At 41.4% G+C, this 18,318-nt stretch overlaps 1 protein-coding gene across 1 annotated transcript in view; it reads right to left on the reverse strand.

Moving 5' to 3' along the window:
- cdh2 (cadherin 2, type 1, N-cadherin (neuronal)) overlaps nucleotides 1-15,710 on the reverse strand; it is a 58,513-nt gene extending 42,803 nt beyond the window's left edge. The window contains exons 1-2 of the mRNA XM_041054772.1: nucleotides 15,436-15,710; nucleotides 13,616-13,724 (exon numbers count right to left, since the gene is read on the reverse strand). Coding sequence (XP_040910706.1) covers nucleotides 13,616-13,724; nucleotides 15,436-15,495 — 169 coding nt within the window. The 5' untranslated portion in view covers nucleotides 15,496-15,710. The remainder of the gene's footprint in view (nucleotides 1-13,615; nucleotides 13,725-15,435) is intronic.
- Between the last annotated feature and the right edge of the window lie 2,608 nt (nucleotides 15,711-18,318).

The raw sequence follows: 18,318 nt of genomic DNA on the forward strand, positions 1-18,318 counted from the left end.
CTCCAAGTCCTCCTTCTGCTCACCCAATGGCCGGAACTCTAGAAGTGACAGTGAATACTAACAACGTGAACGAGCATCTCCTGGGCCTCTGTACAGCAGGCACGGCATAGAATCATAAATGAGCGACTTTGACAGAAAACACATAGGCTTAAAGAAAAAAAGGGGTGAAGGATGAGCAGCAGAGGAGGCAATGAATTTAGAGGTTGGGGGATTTTCGATATGACATGGGGTGGTTATTTGCTGGCAGCAGCAAGCCCTTTACCAACAAAGGGCCTTTCATATTTCCTGCGAACAGAGACAGAGACTCCCATTAATCCCAGAGGGAGGGCTCATCTCAGGCTTCTCCTCCGCACATAAATTACTCTTCTTATGCCCTTCCTCCCATTACTGCTCAGTGTTTACAGCATAAAGAATAAAGGAAGAAGGTAGAGGAGCCAGCCACACATCTTTAATGTGTTAGGCCACTCTTAAAAACAGTTATGTCGGCGCTAACTCGTAACACATGTGCCAACATTTGCTTTGCTCCAAGCCACAGTCAGGAAGCTGTGGCTACCCTACTCTTTATGTCCCTCCTCTCATTCTGTCTCTCTATGTCTCATTCCTGTCTGTCTCTCTCATATGGGAGGAGTGAAAAAGCTCTGCCCAGCTGTCGCACTTTTGAGCAGATGAAACCGCTCTGACGGGCAGAGAACATGCCAATCCCCACTTATCCTGCACAGAATGGAATTTAACAGTGGTGCACAGCTGCCTGTGTACACATGCTTAGACCCCTTGGTGGTCTGGTGGAAGGCATGATAAGCGGCTAAGGAACCATCGTCTCGCCTGTGTGGCACGCAGAGAATGGATTCGCAAGAAGTGGAGGGGAGAGAAAAAGAGATAGCAATGGAAATGCAGAAAGAACAGTAGAGGAAAAGAGTAAAAAGGAAAAAATAAAATTCCAACTTCTGCATGTGCCCAGTGTCTGGACCGCCCTATTTCAAATAGACACAAATCAATGGTAGCGCAATTGCGTTTTCCCAAGCACACTGCAGACGGACCAATAAATGAAAGTCCAGGATCAGAGCATAGGCTGAGGAGAGACTAGACACTGTACTGACTGTGGCCAAGTTTCATTGAACGCTGTTCCAGCTGTCAGCAGGGTCCAACACCTACTGCTGCACAAACGCACACACACGCCTTTTAATGCCTCCAGCAGCCCTGTTCATATGGTGCTCCAAGTGAGAGGGCTTTAGTTGTTAGTCTGTCCACCATTAAAAGCAACAACAGCCACACTGTTTTCCTGTGAGAATGTACGGATTATAGTTGTAAGCGGTGCACAAATGTTTATGAATCATCTTCATGATGGAAGAATTTGTCGACCTTATCACTCGGGAAGCAGATGCGTATGCAGTGAATTCATCGCTATGAATAATTGGTAATAAAAAAGGTTATAAGGGTAAAAAGTCTGAAGTCATAAAAATGTGGCAGCATTACATGCTTGCATATACTATATCTGTAGTCTAAAACATGGATTTTATTGTACTCCTTCTTGACTCATCAAGTATCTATTACGGACAAGCTACAGATCTCTTCCACACGTCAATATGTAACCTACTGCGGGTCATGAATCTTAAGATTGTTTTTATGTCTACAAAAAAAAAAAAGCACAACTTCAATATATTCCAATTCAGAATACAAGAATGTGTGACCATCTTGGCTGTCAAAAAGAAATGAGATTAATATACAGCATTAAAGCTCATGAATAAATATTCTCTTTCAATCAACTACCCAATCTTTCAGCAGATATATAAAAGAACAATGTGTGCCAGTGTTGCCCACTACAGATGCTCTGAATAGAATAAGCCTGGAAAACGTAGAACAAAGCCTTATTTGTGTCTTTTGACCTCAGCTCTCCTAGACAACACATTCTTGGTAGGACAGAGGGGAAATATTCAAACGGGTTCACCGCAGTTGTTTTTCCGCTATTTATCCAATAAGATCCCCTTTAAAAGACAAGGTATGTGCATGTGTGTGTGTGTACTGGGGGTGGGGGAGTGGTTTTAAACAAACACTAAATATGCCATGTCAACCTGATGGTTTATGTTCTTGGAAAGCCATCCACAGCATGCTTTGTTTAGGACTGTTCTCAGCTGAAGAAGTTCTTTGTTCACTACTCATAGGATTTCTTAAGTTAATCTATTAGTTGATTTAACTGCAAAATCTATCAAAATGTTTCTCCAACATTACTGTCCCTCAAATGTCGCAAGGGATAAATAATGGCTAACAGCTCATTATCCATAAAACCTGACTCAGTGTCTAAAAATTTCTCGGTCAACTGAAACCCTAATGACTAATGGATGAAGGGGATGGCCCTGATATTCATACTGACTGTTAATGATTGACAGCTCTATTAACCACTGGCACGGTTTTGAAATTATATACTAAATCAGAGCAGAGTGTGACGAGTATAAACAGGTAACTAAAATGACCTCATTCATTACTGACATGTGCAACCACAGCAACGTAAGGACAGACCAAAAATGGCATCTCCATTTGTGGGGGTTTTTTTTGGCCTGACTTGATTGCCTCAAACAACCAATTGTGATTTTATCCATCACGCTGTGATAAACCGACAGTGATTTCATATGCTTTTCCTCCTGGCAAATTTAGTAACTTTAGGGAAAGTGCTCAGTGTAAAGTGCAGCCCAGGGTCCCAGAGCACAAAATGGCCCACATTGGGAGCAACCCCAGCGGAAAGGCAGCGTCTGGGTTGAAAATGTGAGGATGTTACATCTCATTATCTCTATGAGTAACTGGCATCTTGCTTGAAAAAAAAAAGAAAAAAAGAAAAGAGAACTCACACCAACTCAAGAGGAAGGAAGAAGTATAAAAAAAGACAGCAAGGCTATAACTGTGATGTTGCCAATGTCTAGCTGTCTAGTGCGGGTTCAGTGCATGCTGCAGATTTCAAATAAATGCACCCCAAAATTAATTTGAATTTTCTGAGCAGTCAATTTACTTTTTCAGTATCTGGTGGTCATCCTCTTTCATAGCTGAACTGTATGTGAACTTTAGATTTAGAGTGACAACCATATTTAGCTGCAGTGTGATCATACCCTAAGTGCATGTTTTCTCCTTCAGCTAGCACCCACTTGTCCACAGTCCCCGCTCACGGTATAAGCTTTTGCGATATGGAGCTTTTCAGGTCCAAAATAGCCCTCCCACTCATATGAAACCCCTTTTACCCACAGGCAAAGATAATATTCTTTCCATTTTGTACCTAGTGTACGTTTTGATAAGCAGTACACCTGAGCATGTAAATAAGTCCCAGCAACACAAAAGTATGCATTGCATTTATTAACAGCACATTCAAGTGCACAAAATTTGCATGTATTAGTCCTTTTACTTCCTCTGGCTATCACGCTGCAAATAAACAAACACTTGAAAAATTCAACAAGCTTCTCTAAATTAATACTACAGAGGATGGCTGAAGCAGCATCGGTGATTCTGCCTCTATTCTTGCTACCTTAATGAGGTTGTAACTAAGCCCACTTGTAATATCTGCCGTAAACATATAAACAGAACAAATGTAAAATATTAAAAATGTCCTTTAAGCTGAACCTTCCCCCGGATGTCCTCTAATAACAAAAACACATCTATGGTACAAGTTCTCTCCTTTTATCTATTGCTTATTTCCACTGGGATGCGATTGTGGTCCTATGTACAAACAATGCATCAGGCAGATAAGCTTCTCCAGAGTCAATAAAAAATGGTTTTAGTTTAACCCCATAAGGGACCGAGTATGATTATAAACACAAGTAGTGGAGCTGGAAAAATAACATCATAGCATGTTGATCCAATATAAATGCATGCCTCTCTTGCCTCCCACCAGGTTTTACAGACTGGGAGCTCTGAGGGAGGATGGGGCTGAAATAACATGTGCTCAATCTTCTCTATCCATGGCTCAGTTTCTCCACAGTCCACACAACATTCTTTACATGCTTCATTTTATTCAAATGGTTTTATGCCTGTTCCTCCTTTGTCTTACAGCCGCAAATGTACAAGTAAATCTTAAGCAAAGACCCACAAAGACAAAAGTACTTGTGACTGAAATAAAACTGCGATGTCTGTCTACAAGTTCAAATTGCCTTAGCAAAAAAAAATTTTGATCAAGTGATTCTGAATCCACAAAATCCTTCATCTGATAATGATGACCTCAGTTCAAAATGTGCTGCTGTAATGCTTTTTGTGTCCAAGTGTTAATCCTTCAGGCAGTTCACACATTGCACCCTGATCACTCCCAGACACATTCACGGAGGCATAATGACTCAGTGTAACTCCAGCTGTATGTGCTCTCAGTTTCTATGCTGGCAGAAGACAATTGGTCAAGCAGGGTAAAAAAAAAATGAAAGTAATGATTTGAGTGAAAGAGAAAACTGGAGAATAAAGTTGCCCCCTAGGTTTGATTCTAAGCCCAGCTCCTTAATAAGCCCAATTCATTTTCCTCTTGGGCCTAGCTCTCTCTATCACTAGTGACAGGCGTGAAAGGTCAATAACCTTGGCTCATAGCCCTCATATGGTTAGCAACGCCATAAATTAATGGCTGAGGCTGTTATTCCAAACTCTTCAAGTCAGCCAAAGAAAGCTTATCTTCTACAAAGGTCACAGTGCTTGGAACACTTAGTGTGAGAGTGACGGGCTGACACAGGACCTATATAAGATGGAGTGTATTGCCCTCAGTTGGAATCAGATGAAAGATAGGTGGGATGCCACATTTAGAAACCTGCGTTACGGTTGTTGAGCATACAGTCAATATCAATACACAGGGCTTTGGTGTTTCTTTCAATTTACAGAATAAAATTTGCTTTATTGGGCACTTCTGTTATATTAACATTGAATCAAATAATAATGATAATAATAATAACATTTTATGGCCTTGATTGGTTCATAATTCTGAATAAACATTTTTATCTTCCAATACTACAACAATGATTTGCTTGCAATGTGCTTTTATTTGTTGTCATCAACTAAGAATCTAAAAGTTTTTTATGCAAAAGACCCTTATTTGGATGCAAGCTTGTTTATGTCAGAACTGGTTTGGATGAATTTACTTCCTCTTCCTCAGCATGACCAGCAGGGTTTCCCTTTCCATGACCCATTTTGATCTCAGTTGGAATTTTAGGGAGAAATTCAATGGGTTTGGCTTCATGCAGCTGATCTCCTGCTAATCAAAACCTGCAAAATCGTTGTCTTAAACAAATGAGATTTCAAGGTTGTAAATGTAAATATTGATTTTAATACAATTAATCGTGCAGCTCTAATGGACACCTGCTCCCAGTTCACAGCCCCACACAAGCAGATTCTACCTGCGAGCCAAAGAAACCAGTGAATAACTTCTAGCAAGGTAGACCAGATATTTTATTCAGGACTTGGAATAAACTAGACATTTAAAAATGAGAATATTTAACTTACATTTGACAGGTGGCAAGAGTCTACTGATATGCCCATGATGCTCTAACTTTTGGTTATAAAAAATGTTTGCTGCAATGTTAGCTATATAAGTTAAAAAAAAAAAATCATATATGCTGTGAGGTTTGTGATGTAGTCCTGTTGGCACTTAGTGTTCAGACATCACTTGGTTCAGCCACTTACTACAACTTTTATTAAAACTTTTGGATTATTTCCACAATCCAGTGAACTGTGCTCACAATTTCGAATTTGATTCAAACTGTTATGCCAGATGCCTTTGTCTTTGCCGCCTCGCTGGTGCATATTTGCCTTACACACAAGGTTATTTTATACAAGTCAGACTCAACACGTTTGGAGAAATTAGCAGACCATCAGTTTGCAGCAGCAGTTATACCCTTCAGTGAGGATGTACCTCCCTCCAGCCTTTGTCCTGCTGAGCAGGCAGTGCTACAGGAAATAAAGTGGCAACATGCTGCATGCTCTTTAATGCCTCAGTAAATATCGACTGAGGAAGAGATAAAATAAACTCAGACAACACAGGCCGCAGAGCGATATGTTGCTTACTGCCATAGTGTGCGCTCAAATGGAGACTAGAAATTGCTGCAGGTCAATCATAATATCCGTGTGGTGATGGCAGATACTGGTGTCAGCAAGCCCATGGTAACAGTAGATCACTTGAGACAAGTAATATGGTGGGCCACATATGCTTATGTGATGAGCCAACACTTTGGGGTAAGGAGGGGTGGTGGTAGGGGAGGTAATGTTATCACCGATCACCAATGTTAACTCTAACTAAAAGTAATGATTTTCTTTATTTTGTATAAGTAGCAAAAAATAGAAATGACTGTCATCCCAGAGGTCCGTGAAATGATACGATCAATCAATACTGAATGAGAATGCTATTCATATCCTATCTCAACAGGCACAGACACACAGTGCATGTACAAGTTGGTGTAAGAAAAAAACACTTGTCATAAAGAACCATCAGAAAACTACATGCTTCACAAAACCTCAGACAGCCAATTATCAGAAATAGTACTAATACTGCTAAAATTGCACATCACCCTCAACACTGAAACCACGAAGCAACCAAGATCACTGCGAGAAACAAACTCAGTTGTAGAATAAAGGACTAAATGCTTCAGTACAGCCTTTGCATTACTCAATTAAGGCACATCAATCATAACGTAGAGCCAAGGGAACTCCTCCATCTTAAAGCACACATGTGGCAGAGGGGGAAGGGATGACAGGGAAGGGAGTGGTGGAAGTGACAGAGGGCTGGATAAAAGGAGGATGCATGGTAAGTGTCACGAGATACGACCAAGCGACTCATCAGAGGCTAGTGTCCAGAGAAGAGCTGGTGCGTTGAAATTGAAGCCTCCACCGGAACACAATAGTTGGCGTGGCCCGCAGGAGGTAGACATCTCTTCCCAGGCAGGATATTGGCCTTTGTGAACATGGTTACAGTATCTGGGTCAATTAATGTGTCCCTGCTTCAAATTTCTCTTTTGTTGTCAGAGGAATAATAGTGTGCCAATTCATGTCGCCTAATGAACGCAGCATGAGGTTTGAAAATGTGAGCTATGTGTGTCACTTGCATACAGAAAAGGGCTAAACACAGGGCTAGTTCTGTTACTATTTTCTACATTTGCTCAAACTCTCATTAATATATTCATTTGAGTATTAGCTTCCCTCTTTGACCCTGCACACAAAGACACAGTGTCTGCCTGCAGTCTGTCGTTCACAGCTACGTGAGACAGGTAATGCTGCTGAAACTACATCTGGGCAGTCAGTGAATGCACTCTTGTCTAAAAGCAACAAAGCTGAAAGTAAATGTACGGCCTTATGAACAAAAGATTTGAGAAAGTAGCAGGGAATGGGAGTGGCTTCTCCTCACATGCCTCGCCAATGGAAAACGTGAGGACATGTCTCTCTACTCTCATCTAGCTTAACATAATGAGTAAAGCAGGTATGGCAAAGAGTCAAACTAGGCAAGCTTGAACGATGGTATTACACAATAAACAGCTGGGGCAACACTGCAAACAGCGCTTTCTTTGTAGAGACAGGATATGTGAAAGAGATATGGAGTTGTTTGCTCTACCAACCAAAAAAGGCTGTCCCACAGAAGAAAAATGGCACTGAAATCCACAAATCAGTCCCTGGAAAAGTAAACAATTCACTCCATAGTGCTGATGTATTGTCTTCTAGGTGCAAGCTGGCATTTTCTTTTCCACACTGGTTCTAGCATTTCACTTGTGAGAACTAGTTCCATATAACTAGCCTAGTTATATGGAGGCATATATGCAGAAAGTCAGGTCAATACAGCTATTTATACATGACCTCATTACATAGTGGGGTCATCTTATGCGCTTTCTGGGTGTTCCTAACATTAAATAAAACACATCAGAGCCAGTGCGTCGAGCGTGCCGCACCACAGTCACTAAGAATGATTCCAACTCCCTTCCATGTCATGATCAACTGCAAACAGGGAAGGATTGTTTTAGAAATATAAATAAATCTTTTCTCTTTTGACAGTCCTTCAAATGGAAGCATGCACATCAATTTTAAAACCTTGGCAATATAGCATCATGACTGGAGGGGCCCAGGTGTGATCTCGAATCAAATAACCTATTAAACCCCTTCTAACCTTCACATGGCTGTGTGAAGGAGCAGTACAGTGAAAGGTTTTCTGTTCAAACCAGTCACCGTGGATAATAATAGACAATGACATTTTGGTTAGGCAAATGTAGTTACATGCAACCTTATGAGAGACAAATAATTTACATTTAGCTAATCACAGTCAGATTATATAGCATGGCCTGACAGCTGATTTTCAGTCATATCTTGTGTTGATAGAGGCAGGCTAGGCCAAATGGCCTTTACCATCAGCTGGTTATAAAAGTCACCCGTACATTTGTCCACCAACACCAAGAGCTGTCCGCGTTGAACAATCTAATTATATGCCAAGGACAAACACCCCGCACACACTAATGAGAGAGGAACACCTTAACTGCTGCCTAATGTCAGAGGCACATAGTTAGGTGCCAATAGCAGAAGGCAGGGCCTGTAGCTGATAAGAGTGATATGAACAGAGGCGATGAGAAGCCACCAGGGCAAGGTCAGCCCTCTAGAAAATACTTTATCTACATTTAGGAATTTACAAGTACCTCTCTGCCTTCTTTGGTTTGGTTAAGAACTTCGAGCCTAAAAAGGTCAGACATAAATAAAATATGGCTTATCCTGTCATGCCACCCAGCAGGCTCAGAAAGCACACCCACATATTAGCCACAGATGGGTGCACTTGCTCTAATACGCTAACATTATTATTATTTCATTTTTATGATATAGCCCTAGGACTGCAATGGAGCTGTGATCTTCTGACAAATGGCTACAGTGGCCCTACCACTAGCAGCAGTGCACGACTAACTCTGCTTCCTTGTTATATTCTAGGCAAACTGCATCAAAAGTTACTTTCCAAAACCATATTCTGCCAAGATTCAATCTGTTGTCACAATATGTGGTAGTTATCTAGGCCATGGCGCTCGCAGAAAAAAAAAAAAGACACAGTGACGGGAGATGAAAATAAATTTATGCAGGCTGATAACAATAAAGAATAAAACAAATTCAACCCCAGCCCGCCAGTGATGCTTTAGCTGGGAATTGGAGCGCAGCCTTCATTACAACATATTGATCACTGCAAACAAAGACCCTGGATTTATTGATCCACTTCCAGAAAAAAAGGGTGGGGGTGGGGGCGAGGAATGGACTGCTCTTACAAACAAACTTCCAGGGAAACCGCTGCCTTAGTTTGAAAAAATAAAGGAGGGTTGGAGTTTGAACACTAACAAAAAGAGAGGGCTGGTCTTGAGTGGTTGCTCTTGATGTCCCACAATGACATGGAGAATATGTGAAATATGCAGAAGTCCCTATACCCTCAAAAAAGGAAGACTTTCACAGTGTCTCGTGTTGCTCTTCATTTTTCTCGTCTGCTGTATGATGGTTCCTCTGTGCTTATGGATCTCATCTTGAGCAGGAATTTGAATATTAAGAAAGTCATGTTTGACTACTGAATTATTCAGCACTGGCACAGACATCAACGCAGACCTCATATACCTCAAACACTAAGACCTCCACAGCAGACGTTCTTTTTCTGACACTGTGGGCTTCGGCAAATACCCTTTTTCAAGCTATTTCTCATCTCTATCACTGAATATTTCAATAAACAACAAAGGAATATTGAAGTGAAATTCTGCAAGGTTCCAGAGACAGTCCCTTACAGTCCTTGGTCCATACCACAAGGGCCATAATGGTTATCTGCTGTCCATCTAGCTGTTGCAGGAAAAATACTATGAAACTCGGTATGCAGACTGCCTGAAAACCTGGGTTTGTGAAATTTGGCTTTGTCTGTTTCTCCCAGTGATAAACGATCAACTTTGTGGCTCAGAACAACATGAGGCAGGGGTGCCATGCATCTGTGGACTCCCTGGTGACGGGTCAGGACCTCTTTGGCTGGTGTTCCATTCATCTATACCTCACCAGGAAACCCCCACCGGTCTCATTCCCAATCTGAGAGCAGGAAAAAGGGTTGAGTATGTTTCTGAGCACTTGGCCCAGTTTATAGGAAAGGGTCGAGCGGGGTCACATCTCACCAAACACTGGGGCCCCTTAAACACATATGAGTGGCCCCAGCTGTACCCAGGGCCATCAGAATCTTAACAGAGCGCAGAGAACCAGAACAACATTAAAACGGGTTCAGTCAGCGCAGAGTTTCAGATTTCACAAATACAATGTTTTTCTTGTCAAAAGGGGGAGATTTGGTTTGTTTAAAAGGTTTGGCTTAAACAAATACAGCAAAGAGAAGTAATTATACCTAATGACAGATTAACTGGAAATTCTGAGATATCTTTAGCCCCAGTGAGTTTTCGAGTTCGTGTTCTTATTGTTGACGTTGACACTAATTGTTTCAATCACATTATTAAACTGGTCAACTGTAAACCCCCCCCCGTCAGTGCATCTGTGGAGCCAGCTCACTGGACCCTCTTGACACGCTCGCATTCAAAGCACTTGAACCAAGGCTAAAGCAGACTATAAACACGAATCTCCTTCATCACCAGCGCTCACATAATTATTAAGAAAAGAAGTAAAACACAGGGCTGAGGGGTGGTGGAAAGAAAAATGAAAGCAGAATAGATGGTTGGGGGTAGGGATGGAAGAACAGCAGCATAAGAGAGTGTATTAAGCTCAATTAGGCTTTTGGGCTTTTCATTAACCTAGTTTTTAGGGAGGGAAACCTCTGCTGAATAATGCTCTGACTGACTCACTTTGCAACCCTGCTTTAAAGGCCTCATCTGGAAAAAAAAATGACACACAATGTGTGTCAGCTCTCCAAAGCCACCAGAATACCATTAGACACCCAGGGGCAAACCACCCGCAGCTGCAGCCTACCTGAAATTAAATGCAGTTTAGTAAAATAAGTGACTTTATCAAGCAACCAAACAACATAAAAGGAAACACGTGACAAATGGTTAAAGACTTACAGCTGCTTTCATCTGTATCATGGTCTGATAATAAATAACAATGTTTGGCAGTTTCTTTTCAATTGGTATCAGGCCAGAGCAAATATAACAACCTTAAAAACAAGGTCATATGGACCCCGGGGGGGGGGGGCAGACAGTGGGTAACCTCCTAAGCCTGATGTGGTTTTGCATCTGCAAACAATGAGCATAACCACCCTTTATTGGATCATTGGAGAGGAGTACTCATAGAAGAATAATTGTCCTTCCTGGCTTTCCTCTGAGCTGCTCTGCCAAGCAACTTTGAAGAAATGCATTTTAACAAATCTACTGCAAATCAATGGGGCGTCACTTGGCTAGCTAACCGTTAAAGTCTAGTTTACGCCCCCAGGAATGTGATTAAATCTCGCAATCAAATAGCTATGTTAACTAGCTGGCCACAATTGCCATCATCAAATCCACAGGATGTCTTTAATTTGGCGCACACAATGTCAGCTGTTTACCTGTGAACTGTCGCTATTACCGGGTTTTACAAGCCTCAGGATGTGTATTCTCTCAATCAATAGCAAGGAAGAGACTGCAATTAGATGGGACAAAGATATGTAACAACTCAACTCCCCCCACCTCTGTGTCTCATGCACATCTGGGGTCAAAAGCAATACAATATGAGCAAAGGAGTCACATTACTGACACCTTATACAATCTACTGATATTATTACAATGATACTCAGGCAGATCTTATTTCAAATAAGCTAACTACCTCGACAGACAACTGGTGACCACTCACCAATAATTTAAGGAGAAGTTTATGCACACTGGAATTAGTGACTTGGTAATTTATAACATACCAAAGCCTATGCGTTCTATTCTAATGTTCAGACCTTCAGGTATATTTAATAGAAAGATTCCAACAAGATTCTTTTAGTGCCTTTTCATTCACTATTTAAGAGAACAATTAAAGAAAAGAATAGTTAAAGAAACACCAGGTAGCATAAAGCATTGGCCTGCTACAAGCAGCTATAGAAGCATCAATTTGAAAATGAAAAAAAAACCTTCTGCTCCTGGTCAAAAACAATATTCTTAACCAGCATGGTGAAAGCAAAGTTGAAAAACTGTGGGCATACTCTCCACACTGTGGGAGCTTTGTCTTTCAAAACATGCCACAGGAGCTTTTCATTAGAGAATGCAGTTTCATTAACATCATCCCACGCTGCTGAGCCCTGCTGCATTACAATGGCACAGGAGTGCCCCTCTCTGTCAAGGAAATCTCCACAGAGCAACAGCTCACTGGGGGAGGGGAAGGCAGAGAAAAGAGGAGAGGGGGTAGTGCGGGGGGCAAACAAAAAGGAACCTGATTACCCCTGGTCATGGCTCATCCACAAGCCAACAGAGGGAAATCCATCACCTGCAGGATCAAACGGAAACTTGTGCACAAGGTAAAGCCCAGTGAAAGCTCTACCCACCCATCTAAACACTCTCTTCCCTCTCTCTTTTCTTCCCTCGTCATAGCCACCCCCCGCCCTCCACCTCTCTGACTCACACTAGTGGCAGCCTGCAAGTTTTAGACACACACTGTGAAATCCAACACAAGTGAGAATGTTTTCTGGTCCAAATGACCTCAAGGCTCTAACCTCTCTAATGGCACACTGGTGATATATTCCAATTTTTATTACCGTCTGTAGGCCTGCATACCGTTTCACGGTAGCTGCATCCTCATTTTGCCAATATTAAATTCCAAAGAGGCAGTATTGGTCATGCCTGCTGCAATGTAACGGACTACTGCAAAAAAAATCATTATTTTTCACTTTCTTGTTTGCAGCAGGTTATATGTTAGAAAAAAACTACTACAGCCGGATCTTCCAAAGAAGGACTATTGCTAACAAACCTTAAATTGCTGTTATTACTGCCATTGAGTGGGCTTAGCTGTGTAAAACTGAAATTGGACAACATTACCATACAATTCCAGCAGGAACCTTTAGGCAGTAAAATGCTTAAAGTATCAGACACAAATACTTATTGCACTGGGTTTTAATCTGTACTGAAGTGATGTTAAATTAGGGAAGATAAATGCAGAAATATGGCATATAATAATGGGAATAATTTGGTGCACCAGCACTAGGCATAGGGTGATTAATAGCTAGGTTATTTGATTGATTAAAGTTGCATAAGTATTCAAATCTGTGTGTAAATGATTTTTATTCATTGCAACGAGAAGAGTCCCCAGTGCAATCAACAAAGTTCCTACTTTTAATGACAAAGCCAGCCGTTAATAGTCATCTCAACAAAATGCAAATTGCAAAAACAGGAACTGTAAAGCTACAATGTCTAATCCGCTATTTAAGCAACAATCTGCTTATGTTTGTGCCTGCTTTGAAAGAAAAAACTGCATGTAAGCAAAATGTACAGGAGCTATATAAATCTGAACCACATTTGAGCTGTTTTACAAGGCAAACTACACAACTTGAAATACCACACAACTACACTGAAGCTAATTGTTTAAATATGTCAGGCTTGTTCTGATCCTTCCTGAAATGTAACACATGGGGGCAAACACGCACAAGTGATGCACATGCCGACACATACACACACTCAATCAAACGCAGACATAACAAGAATCCACCACGAAACAGCACTAGGGAAATTTCACCACTCACCGTTGAAAAGGGGCTGTCCTTTCTCTGTGATATCTGGCACCACAACCTTGTACACATCTTCAGAGAAGCCTGGCTTGCATGGTGCGGTGCCCCTGCCCTCTACTGCAATCTGTGATGGTGGGGGGAGGTGGGGGGAGAATGAGAGAGAGGGGGGGTGCAACAATGAGTCATAAATCAACCTTCAAAAATGCACTCTGTTGCCTCCAAAACCTCTTGGTCACGTTCTGAAGTCCCCCCACAGTTGTACAAAAGCATCTGTTGTTTTTATAGCAGGGACTGCAATTAGGATAATGAGGCCAAAAGGTTTAAGCATTAGCCAAAAAGCATGGCTTGGCAAGAACAAGCTCCATTTGTCCCCCTGGAGGGGCCCAGACACAGGGTAGAGTTATAACCAACGTTCTCGGTCAGCCCCTCTGATCAACACACCACTCTGGACAAACACTTCACTTTGAAGTGCAGGAACAGGGGAATAAAAAGTAAAGGATAACGATCCACTGTTGTGGGAATAAACATCTATGTGTGAATGTCTGAATAAACAATAAATAACAACTGCTGATGTCTAAAGAAACTGCAAGGCTATGACTGTGATCAATACAGTACTTTTTTTGCTTCCTTCTGAAAAGGAAAACTGTGCTTAGGGAGGCAACACAAAAGACTTAGGGAATAACAGGGATGTTGCAAAGAAAAAAATTATCTGTAAATCACTGAGGTTGGTGTTTCCATAAAGCTTGAATCTAGAAAACAAGAAAGAAATAACTAACAGTGAGAAACACAGGCAGAGTATAACTGAAGAAAATGCTCTGGTGTCCAGACACCATCACACAAGCTCAGCATTGATTTAGCTCTCAGGAACAGGCGCCTGGCCCTATTTCTTTGCATGCACTCTAAAAAGAATGTAAAAAGGAGAGGGGAAAGAGCTGAAAAAGAGCATTGTGGGTATCCGTGCCACTTGCCATACTTAATCAGAGGAATTTAAATGGAAAATGCTTGCAAAGGTTGGGGGTGGTTGGTGGTGGTGGGGGGGGCAGAGCTGGAATTCTAGCACGTTACAACAACGGCACCAGGATGTACACTATTCTGGTTTTAAGAATTAAAACACAAGCCAGCCCTTTTCATCAAGTATTCCAGCACGGCATTATTTATGTGTGGCGCTGCTTATTCTCTGCTGCTCGAGCACAGTTGTTTTTTTTTTTTTTAAAGAAAGTAGCGGCTTAGTCAAGAAAATAACCCACTATCCTTTAATTGTTAGGCTATACATAACCTGTACCACCACAGTAATTTACAGTAGGCTACTTTTCATTGTCGCTCCTAACGCGATTTTTACCAGAGAGGCAATTAACTCGCCGGGGGACAGGGACACGCTGCAGCAATCTACATAAATATTAAACCTAAACTAAATATAACCAAGTGAGAACTAGGTTAACCAGGGCCTGTGTCACCCAACTTCCACACAATAAAAGATTCAGCCATGTGAACTTAAATCAGGCTACGTCATCGCAAATGTGATTTCTCTTGACTTGAAATAATTAATTTAAACGTGCGCAGCTTTTAAACAACACAGCCTCTCGTGGGCGTTTAATAACCATAAAAAAGAACCGTTCGCGAGTAATTACAGCCCGTGCCAAACCTACTTTCTCCACAATATTTTTTTAATTTAACATAGCATTGTTTTACAAACTGCGCGCCGTGTAAAGTGCCTGTTGGAAAGCATCCAGCGGCTCGACCGGACTCGTAACTCAACGAACGGCATCACCGCAGAAAAACAAGCTCCTAAACTGTCCGGTGTAACTCCGCTCGAAACCGCTTCGATATTACATTACCTGCAGTCCTGCCAAGACCGCCAGCAGAAGAAGCCCGTTGCCCTCGTGTAGCGAGTACATTGGTACGCCTGGTACGACTGCTTAATTTCCCACTTCGGAATCCGTGTAAAAAAAAAAGAAAAAAGAAAAAGAAATAAGGAAAAATAAAGAAAGAATATCCCTTTGGCTCAAATGTGGCCTCGATGGAGGAAAAAAAAAGCGTCCCTCTACGACAAAGGCAGGAGCAGCAGTGGCAGCAGGAGCGGTGGTGGCGGCGGCAGCATGTAGCAGCCTCCTCCTCTATCTATCCAGTCAATACTGAGGGAGAGCACTGCCTGGTACTGAGGCTGCTGCTCCCTCCCATCCAGTCCAACACAAAAACAAAAAGAGCCCCGGGCACTAGTCTATAAACCGCCCATCTCACTGTCTCTCCCTACCGGTCATACGGCCAATTTCACCGCTGGGATGGAGCGTGGTCTCCTATGTTGACCATCATCCCAAATGACACTAGTATTATAATGTTCACACACAATAGTTATGTTTATTCACAGTGCGGGGTGGTAAGTGCCGGGGTTATGATGGCTCTATCTTACATCATGGTTTATATTTATGTACCTTACATGTGTTTTTAGATTTATTTAAAAATTTTCCTTCTGTAATGGGAAAACTCATGTCATTCGCACGCTGTGCTATGTACTCTGACTGGGACTCTGTCCCTACTTTCTTTTATGATCACTTTCTTGTCAGCTTAAAAAGGTAGGTGAATGCAAAACTGCTGAGGGGGCTTTAGTATCCTGATTAAAACTATATAAAACCCATACAATCAAATTATGATTAGACTCACATATATATGTAAGCTACCTATCAAGTCAAAATTAAATGACTCTACTGTTACTGTTACTTCCTCTGAAAGAAAATGCCTTATCAGTTCTGATTACAACACCCTACAGTAGTTTTCAACATTGTAAAATCAGTTTGAGGTCATCATTTATTTGCTTTGTCTGGTTTCACTCTGGTTTCACTTATATTTGCACATTATATTTAAATGAGACTCTCACCTAAGACTGACAGAAATACAAATGAATGATCAAAATAGATATTCTTGTAAATGAATATCTTACATCTCATATTAATCTCATTGTGATGTACAATGTGTAGATTTTTGTTTATTTGCACGTACACATTTTGAAGTTCAGTTTGAATTTATCACATGGTAGTGTGTTATTTCAGCTCATGATACTTTGCATTGCTTGTACATTTACAGTGTCCTTTTTGGAAAAAAAAAAAAAAAGATTTTTGAATGTCATGGGCGTCCATTAAAGGAGTCAGTCAGTTGTCTCTCAGCTTACATAAAAAGGCCCAGACTCTATTGATCATTAGGTGGGAGATTCTGATCACATTTCCCTTAGATAATTGCTGTTTACTACACGTTTGATCTCAAGGATTATTAATTGTCAGTGCTTTAGTGCTGATTCTGTATGTGTGCGTGTTTCCCTCTCTTTCTTTCTCTCTCAGATAACCATATTCAGGCACACAGTCTCCCTCACTGCCACCACATAAGCTCACTGTTTCACAAATGACTCGATCACCATGGAGTTTTGAATTTTGCATTCTATTCATTCACCCTCACTTAAGCCTAGAATTTGTAAGTAAAGCTTTTTTCATGTTCCGTTAAAATATGCAATGAATAATTCCCTTACATTATCTTCTCATGTGATACAGCCTGATGAAGGTTAAATTACCTCGGTTGTGCTGCTGACACCTAATTAACTATCAAGAGATGGCTCTATGGAATAGATTGCATTTGTGATACAGAGATATTTCAGTTTGGCAGATGAGGAAAAATGCTTATTCCATCTCCAAATAATAAACACAGGGCTGACTTTTGGTTCACCTCCTCCTGGGCAATCTGTTGTTTTCCAAGTTATTGGCGTTTTGAGGTGCAGGCAAGTATGTGATGGGAGCAATGCGTCTCCCCTCCTCCAACAAATCAAACCATCCGCCCCTGAGAGTGTGTTGTAATCCTAAACAAACAGTAAGCACTATCACATCCCACTTACAGTCAGCACACATACACAGGAAGAGAGGGCTGAATAGTTTTTGACAGTGCTCACTTCTTGTAATAAGTGACTCATGTCACTTCACACTCCTGTCATTGATTACCACGCCTGCTCGTCCATGTTTTAAAATAATCAGACTGTCTCTTTGGTGGAAGCGAATGCAAACAAAAGAGGAAAGAAAGTGCAACAAAATTACGATAACACACTTAGCCCATTTAGATAAGTCTATTGTGGCCGTGCTTTCCCACAGCAACTTTTGCTCACAGCTATTAAGAAACATGGCAAAGCTATGTTTTTACCACAGACACTGAGATTCAATGTGCACTTTTTTGCTTTGTTTGCTGTGGCAGAATTGGGCAAGAGATCAAACTGAATGACCTGTTGATAATTGATATTGCATTTTGTACAAATTGTTAAATTTCTGTAATCCAATCTAATTGAGAGTGGAATCAAAATGCTCCATCTCTTTGATTAATGCAGAAGCGGTTATCTTTCATCAGTACTTGTCTAGGGAGGGAGGGGAGGAGGCGTTAGGGGGAATCCAATTTGGACTTAGTGCATTCAATCAAACAATATCATGTTGCACGATTCATGAGACCAATCTGATACCCCCGAGAACTCTGTGTGCAGCATATACCTGAATTTGGCAGGGTCTAAAATGTGCAATCAGAGGAGAAATTTACCATCAAGGTCACTGTGCAGTCTGTGGTTAATATATTCTCGAGCCTGCGCTGTCTGTGTGCAGACAGATAACGTTGTTTTGCAAGCATGTGTGAGGCAGCTATATGATGCATGTTGCTTGCAGTGCTGACACTGCGGTTGACTCTCATAAGCGTTGGTGTCT

Source organism: Toxotes jaculatrix, chromosome 14 (genome assembly GCF_017976425.1).
Source record: "Toxotes jaculatrix isolate fToxJac2 chromosome 14, fToxJac2.pri, whole genome shotgun sequence".
NCBI classification, from domain to species: Eukaryota; Metazoa; Chordata; class Actinopteri; family Toxotidae; genus Toxotes; species Toxotes jaculatrix.